The sequence below is a fragment of the Hyperolius riggenbachi genome, chromosome 6 (genome assembly GCF_040937935.1).
Source record: "Hyperolius riggenbachi isolate aHypRig1 chromosome 6, aHypRig1.pri, whole genome shotgun sequence".
NCBI classification, from domain to species: domain Eukaryota; kingdom Metazoa; phylum Chordata; class Amphibia; order Anura; family Hyperoliidae; genus Hyperolius; species Hyperolius riggenbachi.
In genome coordinates this window covers 83,683,339-83,705,087 of record NC_090651.1, presented here as the reverse complement: position 1 = coordinate 83,705,087, position 21,749 = coordinate 83,683,339, and the positions used below count along the sequence as shown (strand labels likewise).

Genomic DNA, 21,749 nt, shown 5'->3' with positions numbered 1-21,749 from the left:
CGACACTGAAATGCTATAACACACACCATATAGCCCAATGTACTAGCACCACAAAGCATATTGTAGAGGTAATTATGGCAAGGTTATTTTCACAAGTGGAGTTTTTATGGCTGCCCACCACCGTCTCACTTTAATCCAACACAAAACAAAAATGTCACTGGAATTAACCCGACGTCTTGTGCCAATGAACATTACTTGTCACACGAGGCAGAATGTGACAACACAGTGCAGGGGGATTGCAAAGAGCAGCCTGGCAGCAGTGCTCAGAGAAGGCGAATGGCATTTCGGAAATCTAGGTGTTTGCTCTTTTCAACCGAACGACTATGAGGAGCACACAAAGGAGAGGAGGTGTATATTAACTCCTTCTTTACTGATTAGGCACACATTTTTTGGTAATAATCTGCAGTTAATTAAAGGAGAGAGATATTGTAGGTGCCATAACTGACTTTAAAGCGTACCTGAAGTGACATGTGGCATGATGAAAATATACACAGGTACATGTAATATTAGCCCTAGTAATACATTATCTGAAGTCCCTTTCTATTTTCCAGTATAGCAAGACTTGAATTTTTATCTATGCAAAACAGCTTGTCAAATTCAGTCCAGTTTCTGTAACGATCGGTGTCAGCTCGCAGAGAGAATCCGATCAGGACCGGGCCGAGGCATAGGCTGGAGAGGCTCCAGCCTCAGGGCGCAGTGTAGGAGGGGGCGCACAATTCATTCAGCTGTCATTCCTAATTGTGTATGAAGCAGAAAGAAATAAGAAAAGGGGATACATAGCAGTGACTGCAGGCCAGAAAACTAGATATTAAGGTGTTGGGGAGGTTGTGGGCCCTGTGGCCCTCTTAGTCTAATAGCAATCAGTGTATGTCAGCTGGGGTGGGAGGGATGGAGGGGGCGCACTTTGGTGTCTCAGCCTTGGGTGCTGGAGCACCTTGTCCCTGCTCTGTGCAGTATCACCAAGAATACAGATCTGTACCTGATTATGGATGATCTGCAGAATCACCAATAATACAGATATAGTGCTAACCTCTGGACACCTCTAATAAAGTATATAGTGAGTGTTTGGTGTAACAGTATGACTTTGTCACTGACAGATCTGGAGACTATCTCTTAAGTGGAGAGAGATAGCTCTCGAGGTCGGGCAAGCCAGGTCGGCAACACACAGACAGACAAAGTACAAAAGACAGAAGACTGATTCGGTATCCAGGGCAGGCAGGGTTTGGCAACGGTATATCAGATATGCGTGGTACCGAAACAGAAAGCAGAGGGATAGTCAGGAAAGCAACAGGTCATAACAAATATCAAACAATGCCTAGTCTTGGGTGTGAGGTGCGTGGTCTCTACACCCTGTAACTAGTCGGATGTATAACAGAATGATAACACAAGTTCCCTAGTCTTGGGTGTGAGGTCCGTGGTCTCTACACCCTGGAACTAGTCTGAAGTATAACAGAATAATAACACAAGTTCCCTAGTCTTGGGTGTGAGGTCCGTGGTCTCTACACCCTGGAACTAGTCTGAAGTATAACAGAATAACCACAAGTAATCTGGCTCAGTGTGAATTCCCAGGTCCTCCTGGTTCAAACATACTGTAGGATCTGACTAAGGTCTGAGTGCTTCCACGTAGTGATCGCAACGGCAGACAACTTGAGAGTGGCCAGCTGTAACCATATATAGTGCATTGCTCTCTGGTGCCACCCTGAAATGATCAACCAATAGCTACCAGCTCTGAAGTCAGCTGACCGGCCTGGTCAGCTGATCCCTCCTTGGCCATCATAAAAGTTCTGCCTTTCAGCGCGCGAGCGCGTATTCCTAAACCTGTGTGAACTAACAGGCTCAGCCACACTGGCTGCACGTTGCTGCGTGCAAACCGCCGCGCTGGACGCGGAACCAGCCGCCTTGCTGTCGTTACATGCGGCGGCTTTTCCGCGTTCTGCCATGTCACTAGATGCACGCTTCCGCGCGCAGACCGCCGAGTTGGACGCGGAATCAGCCGCCTTGCTGTCAGTACACGCGGCGGCTTTTCCGCGTTTTCTCACAGTTTCCTGATAAGTAAATAGAGGCTAAAACAGCTGAGAAACAGTGAGATAAAACTTCAAATAAGGGTAAAGTGCAGGCAAGTTCAAAGAGTTATTATTTCTCTTTCAGAGTGTGTAATCTAAACAGCAACTGTGACTCTAATATTTTATTGTCTCTGTTTAATGGCAGTCTATTAAGTGTCCCAGAGCTAATATACTGTATATGAACTATTGAACTTTTTTATCTGCCCCTACAGTCAGAAGGTATTCTATGCTAGGTAGTGATGCTCGGATACCCCCAATCACGGATTCAAATAAATCCGATCACGGCAGTATCGAAATCCGCATTCGCCATGATCGTAATCTGGACTTAATGCCCAATTCCGAATTTGACTTTTAACCGTGATTAAGGCTCCCTGCACACTGCATATGATTCCGATTTTGAATCGGTTTTTACATCCGATTCCGATTAATGAAACGTTACTGCATGCTGCGTTTTTTCCTACGTTCTTCTGTTGATTGTAGTCAGGGAAAATCGTAATTGCAAATCGGAAACAGAATCGGAATCACAAAACGGGTTTGCAGTGTGCAGGGAGCCTAAAAGTGATATCCGTGATCACAATTTGACTTTAACGGTTAATAGCAAAGCCCCCTTACATGCCAGAAACACCACATTTTTCAGATATGTTAAGAGGAACGGTGAGAACAAGAGGAAAAATGTTTTCAAAAAGACCTTATAGTTTTAGAGAAAATCGATTTTAAAATTTCAAAGGAAAAAAGTATTCGTTAATAAAACCCTGCCAAAACCCGCCGACTTTAGCGGTTAATAGCAGAACCCCCTTACATGCCAGAAACACCTAACATGCAAGATATGTTAACCTCCTGGGCGTTACGCACGCCGGAGGGTTTGCAGCCAGGAGTCCCCCATTAAAATTTTGAGCGATTGGAAAGTTCTAATATCTTCAACTAGCACTAGGATAGCTAGCAGTGGTGATCGCATCCTTAGATTACATCTGATTCTCCCCCTCCCCGATCGCCGCTAAATACATTACCCGCCTGGATCCAGTGATCGCTGCAGCCTCTCCAGACAGCTCCGCTCTGCTCTATGGGGAGGATCGAACATGACGTTGCCGGCGTCATGACGTCATACGCAGACCCGATCCTCCCCATAGAGAGGACCGGAGATGTGCCGGGAGGCTGCGTGATCACTGGATCCAGGCGGGTAATGTATCTAGCGGCGATCGGGGGGGGGGATCAGACGTAATCTAAGAATGCGACCACCACTGCTAGCTAGCCTAGTGCTAGCTGAAGATATTAGAACTATCCGATCACTCAAAATTTTAATGGGGGACTCCTGGGGACAGCCGGCGGTATGCCTGACACAGTGTCGGGCATACCGCTAAGGAGGTTAATCACGAATACAAACTAGTGATCACGAGTAACTAGTGATCATGAGTCGAATAACAAGTGCGATCACAAGTGCATTCGTGATCGGCATTCGTGATCGGGAGCCGATTACGACCTTGTGATCAGCAAAAACGACTCGTGATCACAAGTTACTCGGGATCACGAGGTCGTGATGAGCACCATTGCTGCTAGGAAAGAGTTTTATGGCTGTAATTCCTCATCAGCAAGTGTTGCTCTATAACATGACAAGGGTTCAGCAAACTGCATAACACTAGGTTAACTCCTTAATACAGAAAAAAAAAAACACAGCGTAGTTATAAATATATTTGGCACTGTACATACACACGTTTATCACATCATGTCACATGTCACTTTGGGTACACTTTAAAGAGGAACTGTAACCTCCTTCACTACTCACTGCCTGTGAGTACATCATGTCCACTTTATAGGTAAAAACCTATAGTAGTATAGTAGTAGTATTTCCTCTCATTAAAGTAAGATTTAAAGTTTTTTTTCACTTTAAGGCTGAGGCCCCGCCCACCAGGTGGCTCCCATCCGCGGATGTATATTAATTAGCCCTACTCTGCAGTGCCTTATGGGTAGTGACGTGTAGAAACGTCTCAAGAAGCTACTGGTGTTTTTTTTTTTTTTTGTAACTGACAGCTGTGCAGCTTTGACTAAACGAGCTGATCACACACAAGCTGATCCTCTCTGTGAGGCTTTGAACAGGGGCACCACCAGGCACCCAGCAGGACAAGCTTCTGCTTTGGTCCTTACTTGTGATTGGAATTCCGGCTCTTCTCGGAGAATTGGCTCTTCTGAATCGGCTCCCATTAAAGAGCCAGCTCTCACGGCTCTGAATCGGCTCTTCATTAAATATTACTAGACACCACTCAGAATCGGAGTAAAAGCCCCGTCCCGTCTCCATGACAACTCCAGACTGCTTCTCTGACTGGGGCAATCTCTCCTGCTACTGCTCTGCTCCTACTGCTCTACACTCCTACAAGCTGCAAGAGGAGGACCACATCTCCCAGCATGCCTCAGCCCCCTTTATTATACAGCAAATCAGAGCTGTGTGGGGCGGCTGAGGCATCGGCTCTTTCAAAACTGGGAACCGGCTCTTGTCGTTTGCAGCAAAGAGCCGGCTCCTAGAGCCGGTGTTCCGACGTGATAACCTACACGTCGAATTTGCCTACATCCACTATCTAACGTATACCAGGAGGGTTAGGGTTGGGGGAGGGGAAGGGATAGTAAAAGTCTATGGGATGTAGGTTAGTTCGACGTGTAGGATAAAGTGTTGGAGCACCGGCTCGTTCGCGAATGACCCATCACTAGTCCTCACTTAGAGAAGGGCCTCGGGTCCCCCCTGACCTCACACACTGTCACAGTGACAGGTTACTCTTTCTCTGGCTGTGGCCTGGAGAGAACTGCTGCTGCTTGCACATCAGGGCTGGTGGAGCAGCAGGCAGCATCACTAATCTTTACAGCTAGCCTGACCTGGGTGTGCTCAAAGTCCCTGCAGGTAGCCGCTGGATCCTCGGCTAAGCCCCGCCCCCAGCAGTGTGCAGTAGCATACTCGTTGTTCACTAAGGCCAGAGTCCCCGGTGTGGTGAAATTTTTTGCAACTTTATCAGATTTTGCAACCGGTTGCACTTATTTATACGTATAGCTATCAGAAAGTGCAACCTAGCCATTGACTTTAACCTATCTGTATCAGAAAATGCAACCCAACCAAACCCTATTCTCACACAGAACCCTCCCCTCTTGCTCAACTAATAACCCCCCCTGGAGGGAACAATCCCCCCTCTTGCTCAACTAATAACCCCCCCTGGAGGGAACAATCCCCCCTCTTGCTCAACTAATAACCCCCCCCCAGGGATCAATCCCCCCTCTTGCTCAACTAATAACCCCCCATGGAGGGAACAATCCCCCCTGTTGCTCAACTAATAACCCCCTCTGGAGGGAACAATCCCCCCTCTTCCTCAACTAATAACCCCCCACCCCCCGAGGAAACAATCCCCCCTCTTGCTCAACTAATAACCCCCCCTGGAGGGAACAATCCCCCTTCTAGCTCAATGGGATCTGTGGTTGCAAAAAATTACAGGCGTGTTAACAGAGAGGAGCCACGCCTACACAGTCATACACTGTCCTCTATGGCAAGTTGCAAAATATGATAGGTAGCAAAAATTTTCACTACACCGGCATTGGGTGAGAGTTCCTGATCCTCCCACCTGCAGGCTGGTCCTGACTGGCTGCTGTTCCTCCTTGGAGTTCTCTGAATGGAGTCCTCCACAGCCCACAGCCCTGGCTGCACTTTCAGAGCCAAGGAAAAGAGGCAGCCAGGCATGAGGAGGAGAAGTAGTACTGTGAGAGTGTGTGTGAGTGAGTCAATGTGTGTCTGCAGTAGATGTATGTGTGTGTACAGTGCGTGCATTTGTGTGCGCTGGCAGGTGCAGAGAGCCAGTCAGCACCCTCACAATTGAATCCCCCCCAAAATTGCAAAATAAGCTCCGCCCACCACCCGCGGGAAGCTCCGCCCATTTCCTGGACCACTTAGGGGGCTGAGAGGTATCCCATCAGGAATTCTAAGGTACCCTGACAAGACAAACCTCCAGATTCAGGGTCACCTGTACCATGCTCAAATTTGTCTCAGGAAACGTCCTGGCCTCCGGACTACTCGGCCCAATGGTCCCACTTTTGCTGGTATACGTCCTGGATTTGGGGTCCCCGTCCTGGGTTGACTAGCGTCCTGGGTCGTTGGCTGCGTGCCCCAGCCTCCTCCACCCTGCCCCCATCTCTTCCACCCTCCGATCAGCCCACCTCCACCTCCCAATCCAGCTCAGGATACAACACAACATCCCACGTACCTGTCTGACAGACCCCCATGCTGTTTGATTGTGTGTCACGCTGACTAGGTTAGCAGCAGCAAGGCCATGAGGGGACGGAGCCATTGAGATAGAGAAAAAAAAATGCTGGGGCGCCCTCCCAGCAAGCGGTAATAGTGGTTGCATTTCAAGCAGAATACAATGAGGAATATGGTAATATGATTATGTTATGGATATAGACTATCACATGGGAGTATTTGTAGTAATTTATGTGGAATAATACATGTCTGCAACAATGGGTGTTATCACTGTAGAGATTAGGGAACTGAATGTTATGGTAGTTAGAGACTATGTAATGAAGTGGCAATGCCCCCAAGGCGTATCGAATAATGTAAACCGATCGCCCGTCCAGATGTAGGACACGGCTAGACCGGTTAAAAGTTAGGGGAGTGGTCGCATTGCTGGACGCATAGGGGAACGTCCGCAATGTTTCCATGGGTACAAGGGGTATGGGAGGATCAGGGGGGAGGTATTAACACAGGAGGGGGAGTGCCCAGTGATCCATGCTGGACCTGTTTGGTCATGTGATCGCAGCAATGGATTACGGGGCATGACACAGAGAGCGGGTGGTTGCGCAGTAGATGGGCAGCGGCAAAGAGCCGCAGACACGCTCTCCCTACGTTTCATGAATATATACTGGTCCTTCTCACGCATGCACAGTAGCCCCTGATGAGTCACATGACGTGACGAAACCGGTAGGGCGTGGCTTGAGTGCAGCGAGGAGGACGCTAGGGCGCCAGGAACAATAGACGGCGGGAGACGAGACGTGCCGTGGCCCTGGACCGGGTGATTGGTGCTATCTTGTGACATGCTTTTAATGGTTTTTATGATGTACGCGCAATACTTTTATGAGGTTTATTAAATGAACGTTTTTACACATTGGTGCCCTCTATGCTTGTTCTGAGGTATCAGTAAGGACAAAGACACGTAACAGGATACCGGTGATTTCTTATCATACACAGAGGAACGCCATTTGTGGGCGTGCTTGCCAGGCTTCTTCCTGATCATATGACGGTGAGCAGGGAATAGATAGGCAACTGAGGGGAGCGTCTGTTTATGGCTGGTGGAGGTGGTCCCCTGCCCCCTACCCTCACAAGTGTAGTATATCTGTATACGTGTCGTGCACCACGGGGTGTTGAAATTGTAGAAACAGTCTGCACTATTATTTGGTGTTTTGTCTTTACATGTGAGGTGTATCCACACTCAGTAGAGGACTACAGGAGTAGGAAGAACCTGGTGTATGGACTGAGCGCAGCTATTTTTGAACTTTATCTGCAAACAGGAGTGGTAACTCACTGTATACTAGCGCGCACCACCTTTTAGTGACTTTTTAGACTCATAGCGCTGTGATACTGTGTATTTTTTGCATTTCAAGTGTTGGAAGGTAACGGTGGTTGCATTTCAAGTGTGAGAGGTATTTCAAGTGTTGTAGGTAATAGTGGTTGCATTTCAAGTGTTGGAAGGTAACGATGGTTGCATTTCAATTGTCGGAGGTAACTGTTGAATTCAGCCCACACGTGGCGATTATCGTCCTCCTCCCAGGCTTCGTCGCATCGGTAGCAGCTACCCCTGTGAGGACGTAGCCGCATGTCATCACCGGGGGCGCTATTATTAATGCATGCTGCCTGGGAGGAAGAAGATAGTCGCCGCATGTGGGCTGAAGAAAGGCAAGTTGTTACTGCCCGCTATCTCCCGCCTCTGCAGCTCTACTGGAGACACCTATTCCTATACTGGAGGCACCTATACCGGGGGCAACTATACTTGCTACCTATACTGGATGCACCTATACCTATACTGGGAGCAACTATACTAGAGGCACCTACTTGGCTAGCCATTTAGTATTTATATAGTGTCAACATCTTTTGCAGCGCTGTACAGAGTATATTGTCTTGTCACTTAACTGTCTGTCAGAGGGGCTCACAATATAATCCCTACTATAGTCATTGTCCAGACTGGACAAGAATAGTGTCCAGTGAAAGCCTTTGAGAACCAACACTGCGATCTCACTAGGCTAGTCGCAGCATCCGCGTAGCCCATTTCGCCCGGATCCCGTCGCCACTTTGATGTCATACTTGCTTGTCCTGCCACCCGTCGCCACCACTCGGTCCCTGCAAAACAGACCGTAGGCCAGGAAATTTCCATTGCACTGCAAAAGACTAATGGGAATGCTCAGCAACAGGGAGAATTCTCATTGGTTCAGCCTTCGGGCCGTTGAAGGGACTGAGCAGTGACAGTGAGTCGCGATGGGTACGGGCCGACGTGATAGACGCTGCAGACATGGAACGGGCAGCGGTATTTGTTGCATGCGGATGCGCTCGTGGATGTGCTTACCGTTTCCGTTCTGCTTCCGCTCCAATGTGAACTGAGCCTTACTCCTCTATTCCCTTTCATCATAATAAAACATCCATTTTCATTTAAAATGAAATTGTCTCTTACCAGCCCAGCGTAGGGCGCAAGGTCCCCCGGCATCCTCCTAGCTCCTCTCCCGGTCCCAGCTAGCAGCTCAGTTATTGTACGACTTCGGCCTGAAGTCGTCAGGGCTGCTTCCCGCTTTGCTTATACGCGTCATCATGCCGGCTGGCATTAGAGTCCTGCACATGCACAGTTCTCTTATATTGAACCGTGTATGCGCAGGCCAGCGTGGTGACGCCATGTCGGCCAGCGTGATGACACGTATATGCAAAGCGGCCCTGACAAGTTCAGGCCAAAGTCGTACAATAACAGAGTCGGGACTGGGAAAAAAGCCAGGAGGATGTTGGGGGACCTGGCGGCCTACGGTGGGCTGGAGGAAGCCCCAGGTAAGTCACAATATAATTTTTAATGACTGCTCAGGTCCCTTTAAATTACCCTGCAACTCTTACTGAAATTGTTACACCCACCCATATACCAGATTAGCCATCGACATCAATTGCACATGCACTACATTTTTCATGCCATCCTATCACTTCTACCTTCTTTCTCCTACTCCATTCAGCTACAACATTACTATTCACTACTCAGCATCTACAGCTCATCCCTGTCTGCTTCTTTTTACACATGTGCATATTACACTTCCTGGGCTTCTGCAAATGTCAGTTAGAAGGGGAAAAAAAAGGTTGGGGGAGAAGGGTGTAACAACCTTCACTGTGGGCGTGTTTTCAACTGCGGGGTGAAGAGAGAAAAAACTTTCTAATCCTGCCATGAGTAAACAGGGATCCTCCCACACTGCCTATGGCATTTTTACAGCACCTGACTGTCAAGGTTTAGGAGCTTCATTGGTCACCTCTTCTTAACTATACACCTAGATCACTCTAATATACTGCTTTTAAAGAGATCCCGAGGCGGGGTTCTTCCATCGCAGTACATATACAGAGGCTGGGTCTGTCTATAGAGCCCAGCCTCTGTTGCTAGTTAGTTCCCTCCAAAGCCCCCCCTGTGCGCTGTCAGACCCCATAAAACACAGCCGCGCTACGCGGCTGTGTTTACCTCACTACTGTCAGTCTCGGCTGCTCCCCCGCCTGCTGAATCGCTCCGGTCCCCACCCGCGTCCCTTCCCTCCAATCAGCGGCGAGGGAAGGGACGTGGGCGGGGACCGGAGTGATTCAGGAGGCGGGAGAGCGGCGAGACTGACAGTAGTGAGCTAAACACAGCCGGCTGCGACACGCTGCGTGTCGCCAGCGCAGCTGTGTTTTATGGGGTCTGAAAGCGCGCAGGGGGGGCTTTGAAAGAAACTAACTAGCAACAGAGGCTGGGCTCCATAGACAGACCCAGCCTCTGTATATGGATTGCGATGGAAGAACCCCACCTTGGGTTCTCTTTAAGGAATCTTTTTTTCTTCTTACAGTTCCTCTTTAAAGAGGAGCTGTTAGGTATAAGGTCTCAGAGAAAATAAACACATATATCAGTAACTAAAGATTGGCTGTACTTACATTACATATGCATTTCACTGTCCACGTTTGGATTTCACAGAATTTGTATATAGTATATGCAGAGATAGATGCTCCTGACAGCTCATGGCAGGCTCCATGTTTTTCTGTCAAATGTGTCGTCATGTCCTGCCTGCTTCCTGATCACAGATAAGCTCGTACTTGAACAACACAGTGTGCAGTGAATATTAATGAGCCATGTGGCTAGGAACAATAGCTGACTCCTGCAGTGTACTCTGCCCTGAGATTTATCAGTGCTACGCGCTGGACTGATTACAAGCTGCTGTAACGTCTCATTAGCAGCCGAGGGGAGGGCCCCAGAATGCTTTGCAGTATAGTATGCGGCTTGCGTCCTCTTGGGTTTTAACAGCCTTGCTGATAAGCACACATCAAAGGTAATTGAGATTTTTATCTTCACTAATGGCTTTTGGGCTTCCTTCTAAACTGTTTAACACAGGAGAATAGAGGTTTAAATTAGCTTCTGCAGCCTGACAGTTACTCTTTAAGGCATAAGGCTCAGCTCACACAATCCTAGAACCAGCCCCACAATCGTGTTTCTACATCTCAGAGAGACACCATTCCTCTCTGAAGCTCTGTTGCTGTGTCTGATGGAGTACATCTTATCCGGGCGCCGGGTAGTTTGGCGCAGGGCGAGACGAATGACAGCTCTCCCTGCTGCCGCTAAACTCCCCGGCGGGGTTAAATACTGTTCCCCTCCAAGTTGTAGCAACTGGGAGGGAGATGTAATTCGGGGTCTGGCAACCGCTGGAGTCCCGAATTACCGCTACGCGGGGCGCACAGCATAGCATTGTTGCTATGACGGTGCCCAGCTTCGGCACTCAGCACCGCGTGCCAAAGTGAACTGCTTTGGTCTGATGTACTGCCGAGACAATTCATGTCCTATTATTAGATTGTTTGTGCATTACAGTAATGTAGCTGACAAATACACTTTGTGAAAAGGCCCATAGGAAAGCATGGTTCTGTTCTGCATGTTCATTGGTCCATTGCCGTTTGCTCCGGACCCTAATGCTTGGGATCTGTGGTGGTATATTCTGGAAATGGTGATGCTACACCATGGAATGGACCCAGTAGAAGTGTCACACCTACATAAAACGCATTGGGTTACAAAGCTGTCTTTGTCTTTGGAGTACCTTTCAGGATTTTGGAACATGATTTTGCTACATGAAGACATATGGTCTCACATCGTGAATGATGCTCTCATTACTGTCAATCAGTGAGTTATAGCACAGCAGGAACAGAACTGCTGGAGGTGTCCTGATCCAGGTTTATTACATCTGACATTATAGTACAGGAGTATATTAAAGTATCCTATGCCAAATCCTGCACATCCATCTTTTATCAGCCTGGGATTGGCTTTTATTGGCAGAACGATAGTGGCGGCACAGATAGCGCTGCCTCCATCACTAATAAAACAATCAACAGACCTCCCTTTCCAGCACGAGTTCTGGTACTGAAATCCTTATCTGGCTCAGTGAAGACACGGCTGAAAGGTTTCATGTCTAATTTCTGGCGCCAGAGTCTAATCTCAGGAATAATCATGTATGGTCCAGTCCATAAGTGAGCCACATCACCGCGTCACAATCATTCTGTCTCCCATTATTTAGCTGTGATATAAAACTCAGCCTCCAACTTACAGATTAGACGTACGTTTGTTATAATCACGTGGCTCATAAACCAATTAAAGAAAAATTTTACTGCAGTGAAAGGTAATATAACTAAACAGCACCAGGAATAAGCAGACAAGTCTTCAAGTGGATCTGAACTCAGAACTTCATCTCAGCTCTAAGAGATAAGCAACAGCATAATAACCTTTAAAGAAAAAAAAAACACATTTCTTTGTTACAAATCCTGCAATAAATCTGCAGTGTGTCTACTTCCTGCTTTCATGGAAGCAGACACAGGGTTAACATCCTGTGTTTACCAATTAGCTCTCTGACATGGCAGGAGCTGACACAGCTGAGGGATCAAATTACAACTTGTGATTAGACACAATGGCGCCGTAATATGGCAGCCTCAGCTCTTGGCTTTCAGACACTATCCCTCTATCCTTCCAGAAACTGTATGACCCAAAACCAATTCCGGGTACAACCCTCCATTTGTACTTGGCTAAATAAGTGATTCTGATTCTGACACAGATGAATGGGAATTAGAAAGGCTAAACTCTCTAAATACACACAGGGTGCATTTCCCTTTGTTTTCTGTCCTGTGCAAGAGTTCAGGTCCATTTTGAAGTGAAATCCCAAGACTTTTCACATTACTATCATGTTAACTGAACTTCCTCTATGTGTTAATGATGGTGTATACTGTAATAAAATGGAAGTTTGTTGTCAATTACTATTTTCGCTGTGAAGAAGGGGCACTGCATGAGACTGAAGGTGCGTACACACATGCGACTATAGTTGCTTGTAACGATCGTTCCCCGATCTTTACCAACGACGATCGTTACAAAAAACGAGCCAACGACTATTAAGGCAAACGACGAACGAGCCAAATCGCTACAAAATAAAGTTCTGTCTCGGCGGATTTTAACCAACGACGATCGTTTGCAAAAGTATTACATCGTTATAAAACGGTCGTTCGTCCAAAAAAGACATGCGCAGTTACTATTTTTCCCGTGTTCGAACGTTTCAGTCAAGGAACGTATTTGAAATGAATGTTTGGTATCACATAATTCATTTTTTCCACCCATAATTCTCATAGTAATATGATAAATAGATTAATACAATCTGTTTGGATAGTGAAAAATATATATAGTAGAAAATATCAAATAACTAAGATGAAGAATACAGTATGTACAGTATGAGTTTGCGTGATGGTACATTGTAACGATCGTTCTGTACCGCACGTTACTGAACGTTCGTACAACGTAGGCGGAATTTCCTGTGATGTCACTTCCAGGAACTGTATGTGTCATCCTCACAGTTTACAGTATTCCACAATGGCAAGAAGGGAGCCAACCATGCGTGCCTCTGCAATGTCCAGGGCAGAGATGACTGAAATGGTCAGAATCCTGGACAAACACGATTATGATATAATCCCAACGCTTGAGGTGAAATACCCGCGGAAAATTTCAGGTCCTGCAAACTACGGCCAGTGGCAAGAAAGCGTAGGGTAACTGTTAGCCGCTGTTGGGGAGTGAGGCTCTTCCCCATCCAGGTATCCTGCATATTGATAAATGGAGTGACTGCCTCCAATATGTAGTTGAATGCAGACTCCGGCATCCTAACATAATTCCTGTAATCATCAGGTGAAGAGTAGACAGGCTCAGCTCCCTTAGCAGGTTGTCGTGTGAAATCGAATCACGATCCAGCAGCCAATCTTTGGCCCATATCCTCCTTCTCCTAGGGCTGGAAAGTAAGCGAAGATTACGCCTCACTTTCAGCAAAATTAACAATGCCACACTTGCTCTTTGCTTTCTTGAAAGATGAGATGCCATTTCTGCACTAGTAACGTATACACAACGTCAAACAACGCCTAACCCAAATGCAGCAACCTCTAAATTTAGGAAAATCCTTTTATAATGGTGCCTTTGCGTCATTTCCTGAAATCTACCGAGCGTTCGGGTAACGTTCGTTATCGTCATATCCGTCGCATAACCTACGCACTTTCCTGTATACTTTTTAACCTTATATCCGGATCGTTCGTTAACGAACGATGAGATCGTTACACACATTCTGACCTGTCGTTAGCTCGCGTCGTTTGTCATCCAATTAAACGATCGTTCGTCGTTCATTACGAACGATCGTAGTCGTATGTGTGTACGTAGCATTAGGATAGCAACCTAGAAACCTCTACAGAGCCAGCAAGATGGTATTCCTGAACTTCCGCATTAGTGAGCAAATACTTCTCTTAATATTCAGAGATGGATACGATACAAGCCTTAAAGAGGAACTGTTGCGAAAATCTTAAAATTTAAAACACATACAAATAAGAATTACATTTCTTCCAGAGTAAAATGAGCCATAAATTACTTTTCTCCTATGTTGCTGTCACTTACAAAAGGTAGTAGAAATCTGACATTACCAACAGGTTTTGGGCTAGCCCACTTCTTCATGGGGGATTCTCAGCATGGCCTTTATTCTTTATAAAGACATTCCCTGATTTATATAAGATTTATACAAAGATGCTGGCCAGCCTCCTTGCGACTTATCACTTTTTTGGCAGTTGGACAGAGCAACTGCCATTCACTAAGTGCTTTTAAAAATAAAGAATACCCTAAGAATCCCCATGAAGAGATGGACTAACCCCAAAACCTTTTGGTAATGTCAGATTTCTTCTACTTACTGTAAGTGACAGCAACATAGGAGAAAAGTAATTTATGGTTCATTTTACTATTTTCTTCTCCTGGTGTATTACGAACTGTTGTTACACAATTGCATGTATTCACTACTTACATATTTATGTATCAGTATTATCTAAATGATCCCTCTTAAAGAGAACCCCAGGTGGGATTTACTTATGTTAGTGGGGCACAGAGGCTGGTTGTACACAGTAACACCAGTCTCTGTTGCCCCATGGTGTGCCTCCAGGACCCCCCGCGCGCCGCTATACCCCCCCGCAGTGCTGGCGACACACAGCGTGTCGCCAGCACAATGTTTACCTATGGCTGTCTGTTAACGCCGCTCCCCCGCCTCCTCCGTATCGGCGCTACCCGCCCGCGTCCCTTCCCTCCCGCTGAATTGAGGGAAGTGACGCGGGCGGGTAGTGCCAATACAGAGGAGGCGGGGGAGCGCCGCTAACAGACAGCCATAGGTAAACATTGTGCTGGCGACACGCTGTGTGTCGCCAGCACTGCGGGGGGTATAGCGGCGAGCAGTTGGTCCTGGAGGCACACAATGAGGCAACAGAGGCTGGTGTTAGTGTGCACAACCAGCCTCTGTGCCCCCCTAACATACGTAAATCCCACCTCGGGTTCTCTTTAAGAGTATCTTAAAGGATAACTGTAGCAGGAGGGATATGGAGGCTTCCATATTTATTTCCTTTTAAAGGAGTACTGTAGGGGGGTAGAGGGAAAAAGAGTTGAACTTACCTGGGGCTTCTAATGAGCCCCCGAAGACGTCCCACACAGCCACTCCCCCGAAGACTGCCCACACAGCCAGGGCCGGCCCTAGACTTTTTGCCGCCTGAGGCAAATTTTGAAAAAATTATTGCTGCCGCCCCGGGGGGAGGGGGGGGGGGGTGCCGCCGCCGCCCTGGAGGGGTAGCGGGCAGGACGGGGGTATTGGGCCTAGCGGCGGTGAGGGGGGTTCCACTGACGTCACTTCCTCCAACGCCGCCCACTGTATTGTAAGTGGAAGGCGTTGCAGGAAATGACGTCAGTGGCGCGCACGCTGGCCTGGAATGAGGAAGAGGTGAGTCCTCCCCGCCCGTGCCTCTTACGAGTAGCGGCTGCTTCTGAACTATTTAAGGCTGGAGGGGAGCGCAGATCGGGGGACCCCACTCCCCGCCGCTAGGCCCAATACCCCCGTCCTGCCCACTACCCCTCCAGCTCGGCAGCCGGCTCCCTGCACCCACTGACGGGCGGATGCCGCCCCTAGAAATGTGCCGCCTGATGCAAAAGTTTCACCCCGCCTCATGAGCGGGCCGGCCCTGCACACAGCCACTCACTGATGCTCCGGTCCCTGCCGCTGGGTCTCTTCCAGAATTTGCGACTTTAAAGTCGGAAAACCACTGCGCCTGTATGGCCACACCCTCGCTCCCGATGACGTCACCAGAAATGTATTGCACAGGCCCAGTACAGTTTGTGCCTGCGCAGTGTGCTCCTGGTGACGTCAGCGGGAGCGAGGACACGGCCACGCAGGTGAAGTGGTTTTCCGACTTTAAAGTTGGAAATTCCAGAAGTGAACTGGAGGCGGGGCCGGAGCATCGGAGAGTGGCTGCGTGGGCACAGGATATCTGCGGGGGACCATTAGAAGCCCTGGGTAAGTTCAACTCTTTTTCCCCCTACCCCCCTACAGTACTCCTTTAAACTATACTAGTTGCCTGGCTATCCTGCTGATCCTTTGCCTACTTTTAGCCATATACCCCGAATAAGCATGCAGCAGATCAAATGTTTCTGACGTTATTGTCAGATCTGACAAAATTAGCTGCATGCTTGTTTCAGGTGTGTGATTCAGACACTCCTGCAGCCAAATAGATCGTCAGGGCTGCCAGGCAGCTGGTATTGTTTAACAGGAAATAAATATGGCAGCCTCCATATTGTTCTCACTTCAGTTGTCCTTTAAGGTACCCATACATTACTTAATTCTCCATTGAGCGATTAAGTGATGAACTTTATTGGGTGTGGTTGATTGAAAGTCGATAGACTAGTGGCCCACACACTACAAGGGAGATCTCCTTCACTTATTGAGCGGACTGATGTTAGGCCTCCATGCTCTGCAACCAAACATCCATTCTGTGTTTACCGAAATGATGGAAGCAGTAGCCAATCCCTTCATGATCAACCAACATTTTCCACCCTGCCCGACTCAGTAAACTGGTTGATTCGACCAGATATCGGCCAACAATCAAGTGGAATGAAACATAATTGATTCTCGCCCAATCCCATAAAGGATCGAATCAAAAGGCCGATCGTACAGGAAAATCGAGTAATGTGTGGGCCCCTTTACTCTGTACTACTCAGAGAAAGACTCAGATGAAATGGGGCCCGAGGCGAGGGAAATGGGGCCCAAGGCGAGGTAGTAGGCTTGGCTCCCCTGATAGTCTTATTGGTTAGATGAGATCAGAGAAGGTCTGGGCCCTTTGACACTCACTGGGCCCCAGGCACCTGCCTAGGTTACCTAGTGGATAATCCTTTTCTGATAATACTACTTATAATGGTAATGCTAGTAATATAAATACTTATGTAATGATCATGTACAATTACTCTTTATCTCCACAGACAGCTGGACTCGAGCTGTGGCTCTGGTGCCTCCACTGTGAGGAGAGGATGGGGAGCGAAGGAGCGAGCAGTGCACTGGGACCTTTGCAAGTGGGTGTGCAGCTGATTGTGCTGCTCTGTATGTTCAGAAACTCCAGGTGCAATGCTGAAATGACAAGTGGCCAGAGTCTGGGGATGCACATTCCTGCCAGAGAGGAAGGGAACCACACAGATCCTGCATCTATTACCAGGCATCCACCTTTGGTTTTCAACCACATCTATAACTTTAATGTTCCCATGGGATATCCCTGTGCGCTGGAACAAGAGTCTCCAGAGGAAGCAAGCTGGGTGTCTCAGCAAACAGATCAGACGGCAGATGCGGGGAGCCAGATCACCTTCACACACAGTATCCGGGTCCCACAGAGGTTGTGTCAGTGCTACACGGCTCCGCTGGCAGTGCAGCATCTCCTCAGCAGGATTGAGGCTCTGGAGAGGGAGGTGATGCTGCTCCGAGAGCGCTGCAGTGAGCGGGGATGTCAGGATGCAGAGGCTACAGGTAGGAACTTTGCCTTGAATGTGTTCTTTATTTATATTACTTCCAAGCTGTCTGCTGTCTTTCCGCCCCCGACACACCCCTTCCTGCAACGCCCTGCTGTGATTGGCTGCAGTGCTGAATGGATTACATACACACTTAGGGCCTTTTTCCACTACACGCGGATTCTGGATGCCGAAAAACTGACTCCAATTAATGTAGGGTGACCATATTTTGATTTCCAAAAAAGAGGACAATCACAACAGCTTGTGGGCGTGGTCATGGTTGGGGCCAAATATACAAGATCTTAGCAGTGTGCTGTCCATCTTCACGGGCATGGAGGGCCGTTTTTTTTTCCAGACCACATGGTGGAGGGCCGGCCGTCCACAAAATGCAATCAGATTCGCAGAAGATTTCCCCACAAAATGTAATGTGATTGGCAACAGATTTCCCCACAAATGGAATCAGATTGGCAGCATATTTCTCTACAAATGCAATGAGATTGGCAGCATATTTCCCCACAAATGCAATGAGATTGGCAGCAGATTTCTCCACAAATGCAATGTGATTGGCAGCATATTTCCCCACAAATGCTATAAGATTGGCAGCACATTTCCCCACAAATGCTATGAGATTGGCAGCACATTTCTCCACAAATGCTGTGAGATTGACAGCACATGTCCCCACAAATGCTATGAGATTAGCAGCACATTTCTCCACAAATACAATCTTATTGGCAGCAGATTTCCCCACAAATGCAATGAGATTGGCAGCAGATTTCCCCACAAAATGCTCTTCCTGCTGCCCTCAGCACACTTGCTCTCACTCATGCCTACTCGGTGTGTGTCACTCACCGCATGGCAGCTCCAGCCAGGGTTGGACTGGGACACTGAGGGCCTACCAGAGAGTTTTCAGTCTGGGGCCCACTCGCCCCCTAATTTAAAGCTCTCATATCTATGTACTCTGTAAAGTACTGCTGAAGATACAAGTGGTACATAAAAATATGGTTGGTAGGACATTAGACAATGGTAGGGATTAGATTGTGAGGTCATTTTAGGATAGTCCGCAAAATAAATATGCAGGAAGGGTTCCAGAATTTTTTTTTAGTGAGAGTAGTGTGCAGCTGCTGGATCCAATAGGTGGGGTAGCTGGTTAGCGAAAAAAGATGTGTGGCCATGCACTGGATAATAAAAATGGTCATGATGGGTCTTGGGCATGGCCCGGATTAGGATTAGATTGTGAGCTCCTCTGAGGACAGTGAGTAACATGAGTAGGTGAGTCTGTGTAGCGCGCACAGACTCACCTACTGATGGTTCCAGGGGCTGAAGTTCCTGTGTAAACTTTGTACTACCAGTGCAGAGTTTAGACAGGAACTTGGAACCATGAATAGGCGAGCATGTGCGCGCTGCCTTAATACCATCCCCGCTCCGCTCTGTAATGCGGCGGGGTGGAGTGGAAATGCTGAGGGGGATGCGGGGGACATATAAAAGAGTATTCATTCCAAGGGCACTAATTTAAATTTTAATTTCTAAAAATCTTGCTGCCCTAAAGTTCAGACTGGGCACCAGGTCCAGAGGGGATTATGCAGGGAGGAGGGGGGGATGTGAGGATGCCATAGGGGAGTAAGGGAGGAAATGACATCCCAATTGGCTTCAGATGGAGGGACTCAAGGTGGCCCCTGCCAGGTATAAGAATTCTCTGAATTTATTATATAAAATGCTCTGAAATCAAAAAGTGGAAAGTGCATTATATCTGTTATGCAAGTAGAACAAGTACTTATCTACTTACATATGTTTTTTCCTGGCATAGCTTGGCTATCAGTTCATCTTTAAATATTTGTAAAGAGATCTGTGCAGTAATGCACCTACCAGGCCTCTCTCCACATGCATGCAACATGCATGGATGCATTCATGTCAATATGGGCCAAAATCTCAGAGGAATTAAGGTTGTTCTGAAGGCAAAAATGGGGCCAACAAAGTACTAGCAAGACGTACTTAATAAAGTTACCAAAAAAAATGAAAATAATTTTGTCAATGTGTGTGTTTGGCTCATGCATTAGCCTAACATTCAGTAGGCACGCACCCACAGAAAAGGCAAATGATGGAACAATGACCTCACAACACTAAAGACAGGAATCATGACCGTCAAATAATAAATGCAGCAATCATTGCCCCACAGAAACGCAGTAGGCATTACCCACATATGAAATGCAGCAAGAATTATCCCACATAAGAAATACAGCATCCATTATTGGAGGGAGAAGGTAACTGGAGCTGGGGGGGGGGGAGAGAAGATTACTAGGGCTAGTGGGTGGAGAGAGAAAGTCTTGGGGCTTATGGAAGGAAAGAGAAGTTCACAAGGCTAGTGGGGGGAGGGAGAAGGTCCCTGGGGCTAATAGGGGAGGGAAAAGGCCATGGGGCTGGTGGGGGAGGGAGAAGGTTGCTTGGTCTAGTGGGGGGAGGGAGAATGTCGCTGGTACTAGTAGGTGGAGGGAAAAGGTCTCTGGGGCTAGTGGGTGAAGGAGAAGGCAGCTGGGGCTAGTGAGGGAGGGAGAAGGTCGGTAGTGGGGGGGGAGGGAGAGTCGCTGGGTCTAGTAGGGGAGGAAGAAGGTGGCTGGGGCTAGTGGGGGAGGGAGAAGGTCGTTTGGGCTAGTAGAGGGAGGGAAAAAGCCACAGGGCTGGTGGGGGAGGGAGAAGGTTGTTGGGGCTAGTGGGGGGAGGGAACAGGCCATGGGGCTGGTGGGGGAGGGAGGTTACTGGGGCTAGTGGAGGGAGGGAAAAGGCCATGGGGGTGGTGGGGGAGGGAGGTTACTGGGGCTATTGGGGGGAGGGAAAAGGCCAATGGGCTGGTGGGGGAGGAAGTAGGTAGCTGAGGCTAGCGGGAGGAGGGAAAAAGGTAGCTGGGGCTAATGAGTGGAGGGAGAAGGTTACTGTGGGGCTAGTGAGGGAGAAGGTTGCTGGTCGTAGTGGGGGAGGGAGACTGATGCTGCTAGTGCATACTTACTGGCTACCTCCCTACAGCCAAGTTTCTTCTTGTTGCAGACAGGGGGCGGGACTTCCTCTGGACAGGAGTCAGGCTGACTCCAGACATGGCTTCCACCTAGCCATATGCTCCTCAGTATCCCATTCCCCAAGCTGAGGTCTTACAGTAGCCAGAAGCCCTCTCTTCATGTACCATGCGGGGGCGGAGCTACCGCCAAAGGGGCGTGGTCATCGTCATCAGGAGGCGGGGCTTATGACGGACAGTCACCTTTCATCTTGTTGTCCCAGACAGGTGAGGGTTTTTCCTGCAAGGGGTGGGGCCTTCTCTGGATAGCCCCATAGCTGAAGGGAGAAACGCTGCTGCTGCTGTGACCTCTACAAGCTGCTGGCAGGCACAGCACACAGTACATTCCCACCGCATGTCAGAAGCCTGTGGGCGGGGCTTAACAGCAGTAGTTAAGCCCCGCGGCTCAGACCGACCCTGGCTCTAGCTACACACACATCCTCTCTCCTCTCCCATCAGTCCCAGCGTGCCGCACGCAGGGCTCAGAGTCCGGGCCAGACAAAAGGGGGATGCGAGTGGTGTTGCCGGGCAACGCAGAAGCTTTTAAAGAGCCAGCTCGTGTTCGGCTCCCAAACTGCTCTTCCCCCGGTCATTTAAAAAAAAACGCCGAACACCCCGGACAGGTCTGAAAAAGAGGACCTGTCCGGGGAAAAGAGGACGCCTGGTCACCCTAAATTAATGTCTATGGGCCTGTTTCTACTAAATGCAATTTTTCTGATGCAGATTTCTCATAGGCAGTCATTGGAGTCAGTTTTCTGCATCTGCATCCAGAATCCGCATGTAGTGGAAACAGGCCCTTATAGTGTGATAGCACATGCGACATCTAGAGAGATGTCACATACACTCCTGCGCCACCCACGTAGTTGCTATGGGCAACAAGCACAAAAGCTGCTCAAACATGAGGCCTTGGGCTGCAGTTTTATCTTACTCACAGGAAAAGCTGTTCTAGCTTTATTGAAGACAAATACCCGCTCCTGTCACCAGCAAATACAAAGGTTGCTAGTTGGCCAATGGTTTACTTTTACAGGAAAGGGCGGGCACAGTTTATGCCTTAGTATCTCTACATACACATAAGAC

At 48.3% G+C, this 21,749-nt stretch overlaps 1 protein-coding gene across 4 annotated transcripts in view; it reads left to right on the top strand.

Annotated features, from left to right (window-relative positions):
• The window catches only part of LOC137520978 (tenascin-R-like), a 1,044,586-nt gene that overhangs the window by 437,529 nt on the left and 585,308 nt on the right, over positions 1-21,749 (top strand). For all 4 annotated transcript variants that reach the window (XM_068239622.1, XM_068239621.1, XM_068239625.1 and 1 more), the window contains one exon: positions 17,117-17,651. In XM_068239622.1, coding sequence (XP_068095723.1) covers positions 17,165-17,651 — 487 coding nt within the window. In that variant the 5' untranslated portion in view covers positions 17,117-17,164. The remainder of the gene's footprint in view (positions 1-17,116; positions 17,652-21,749) is intronic.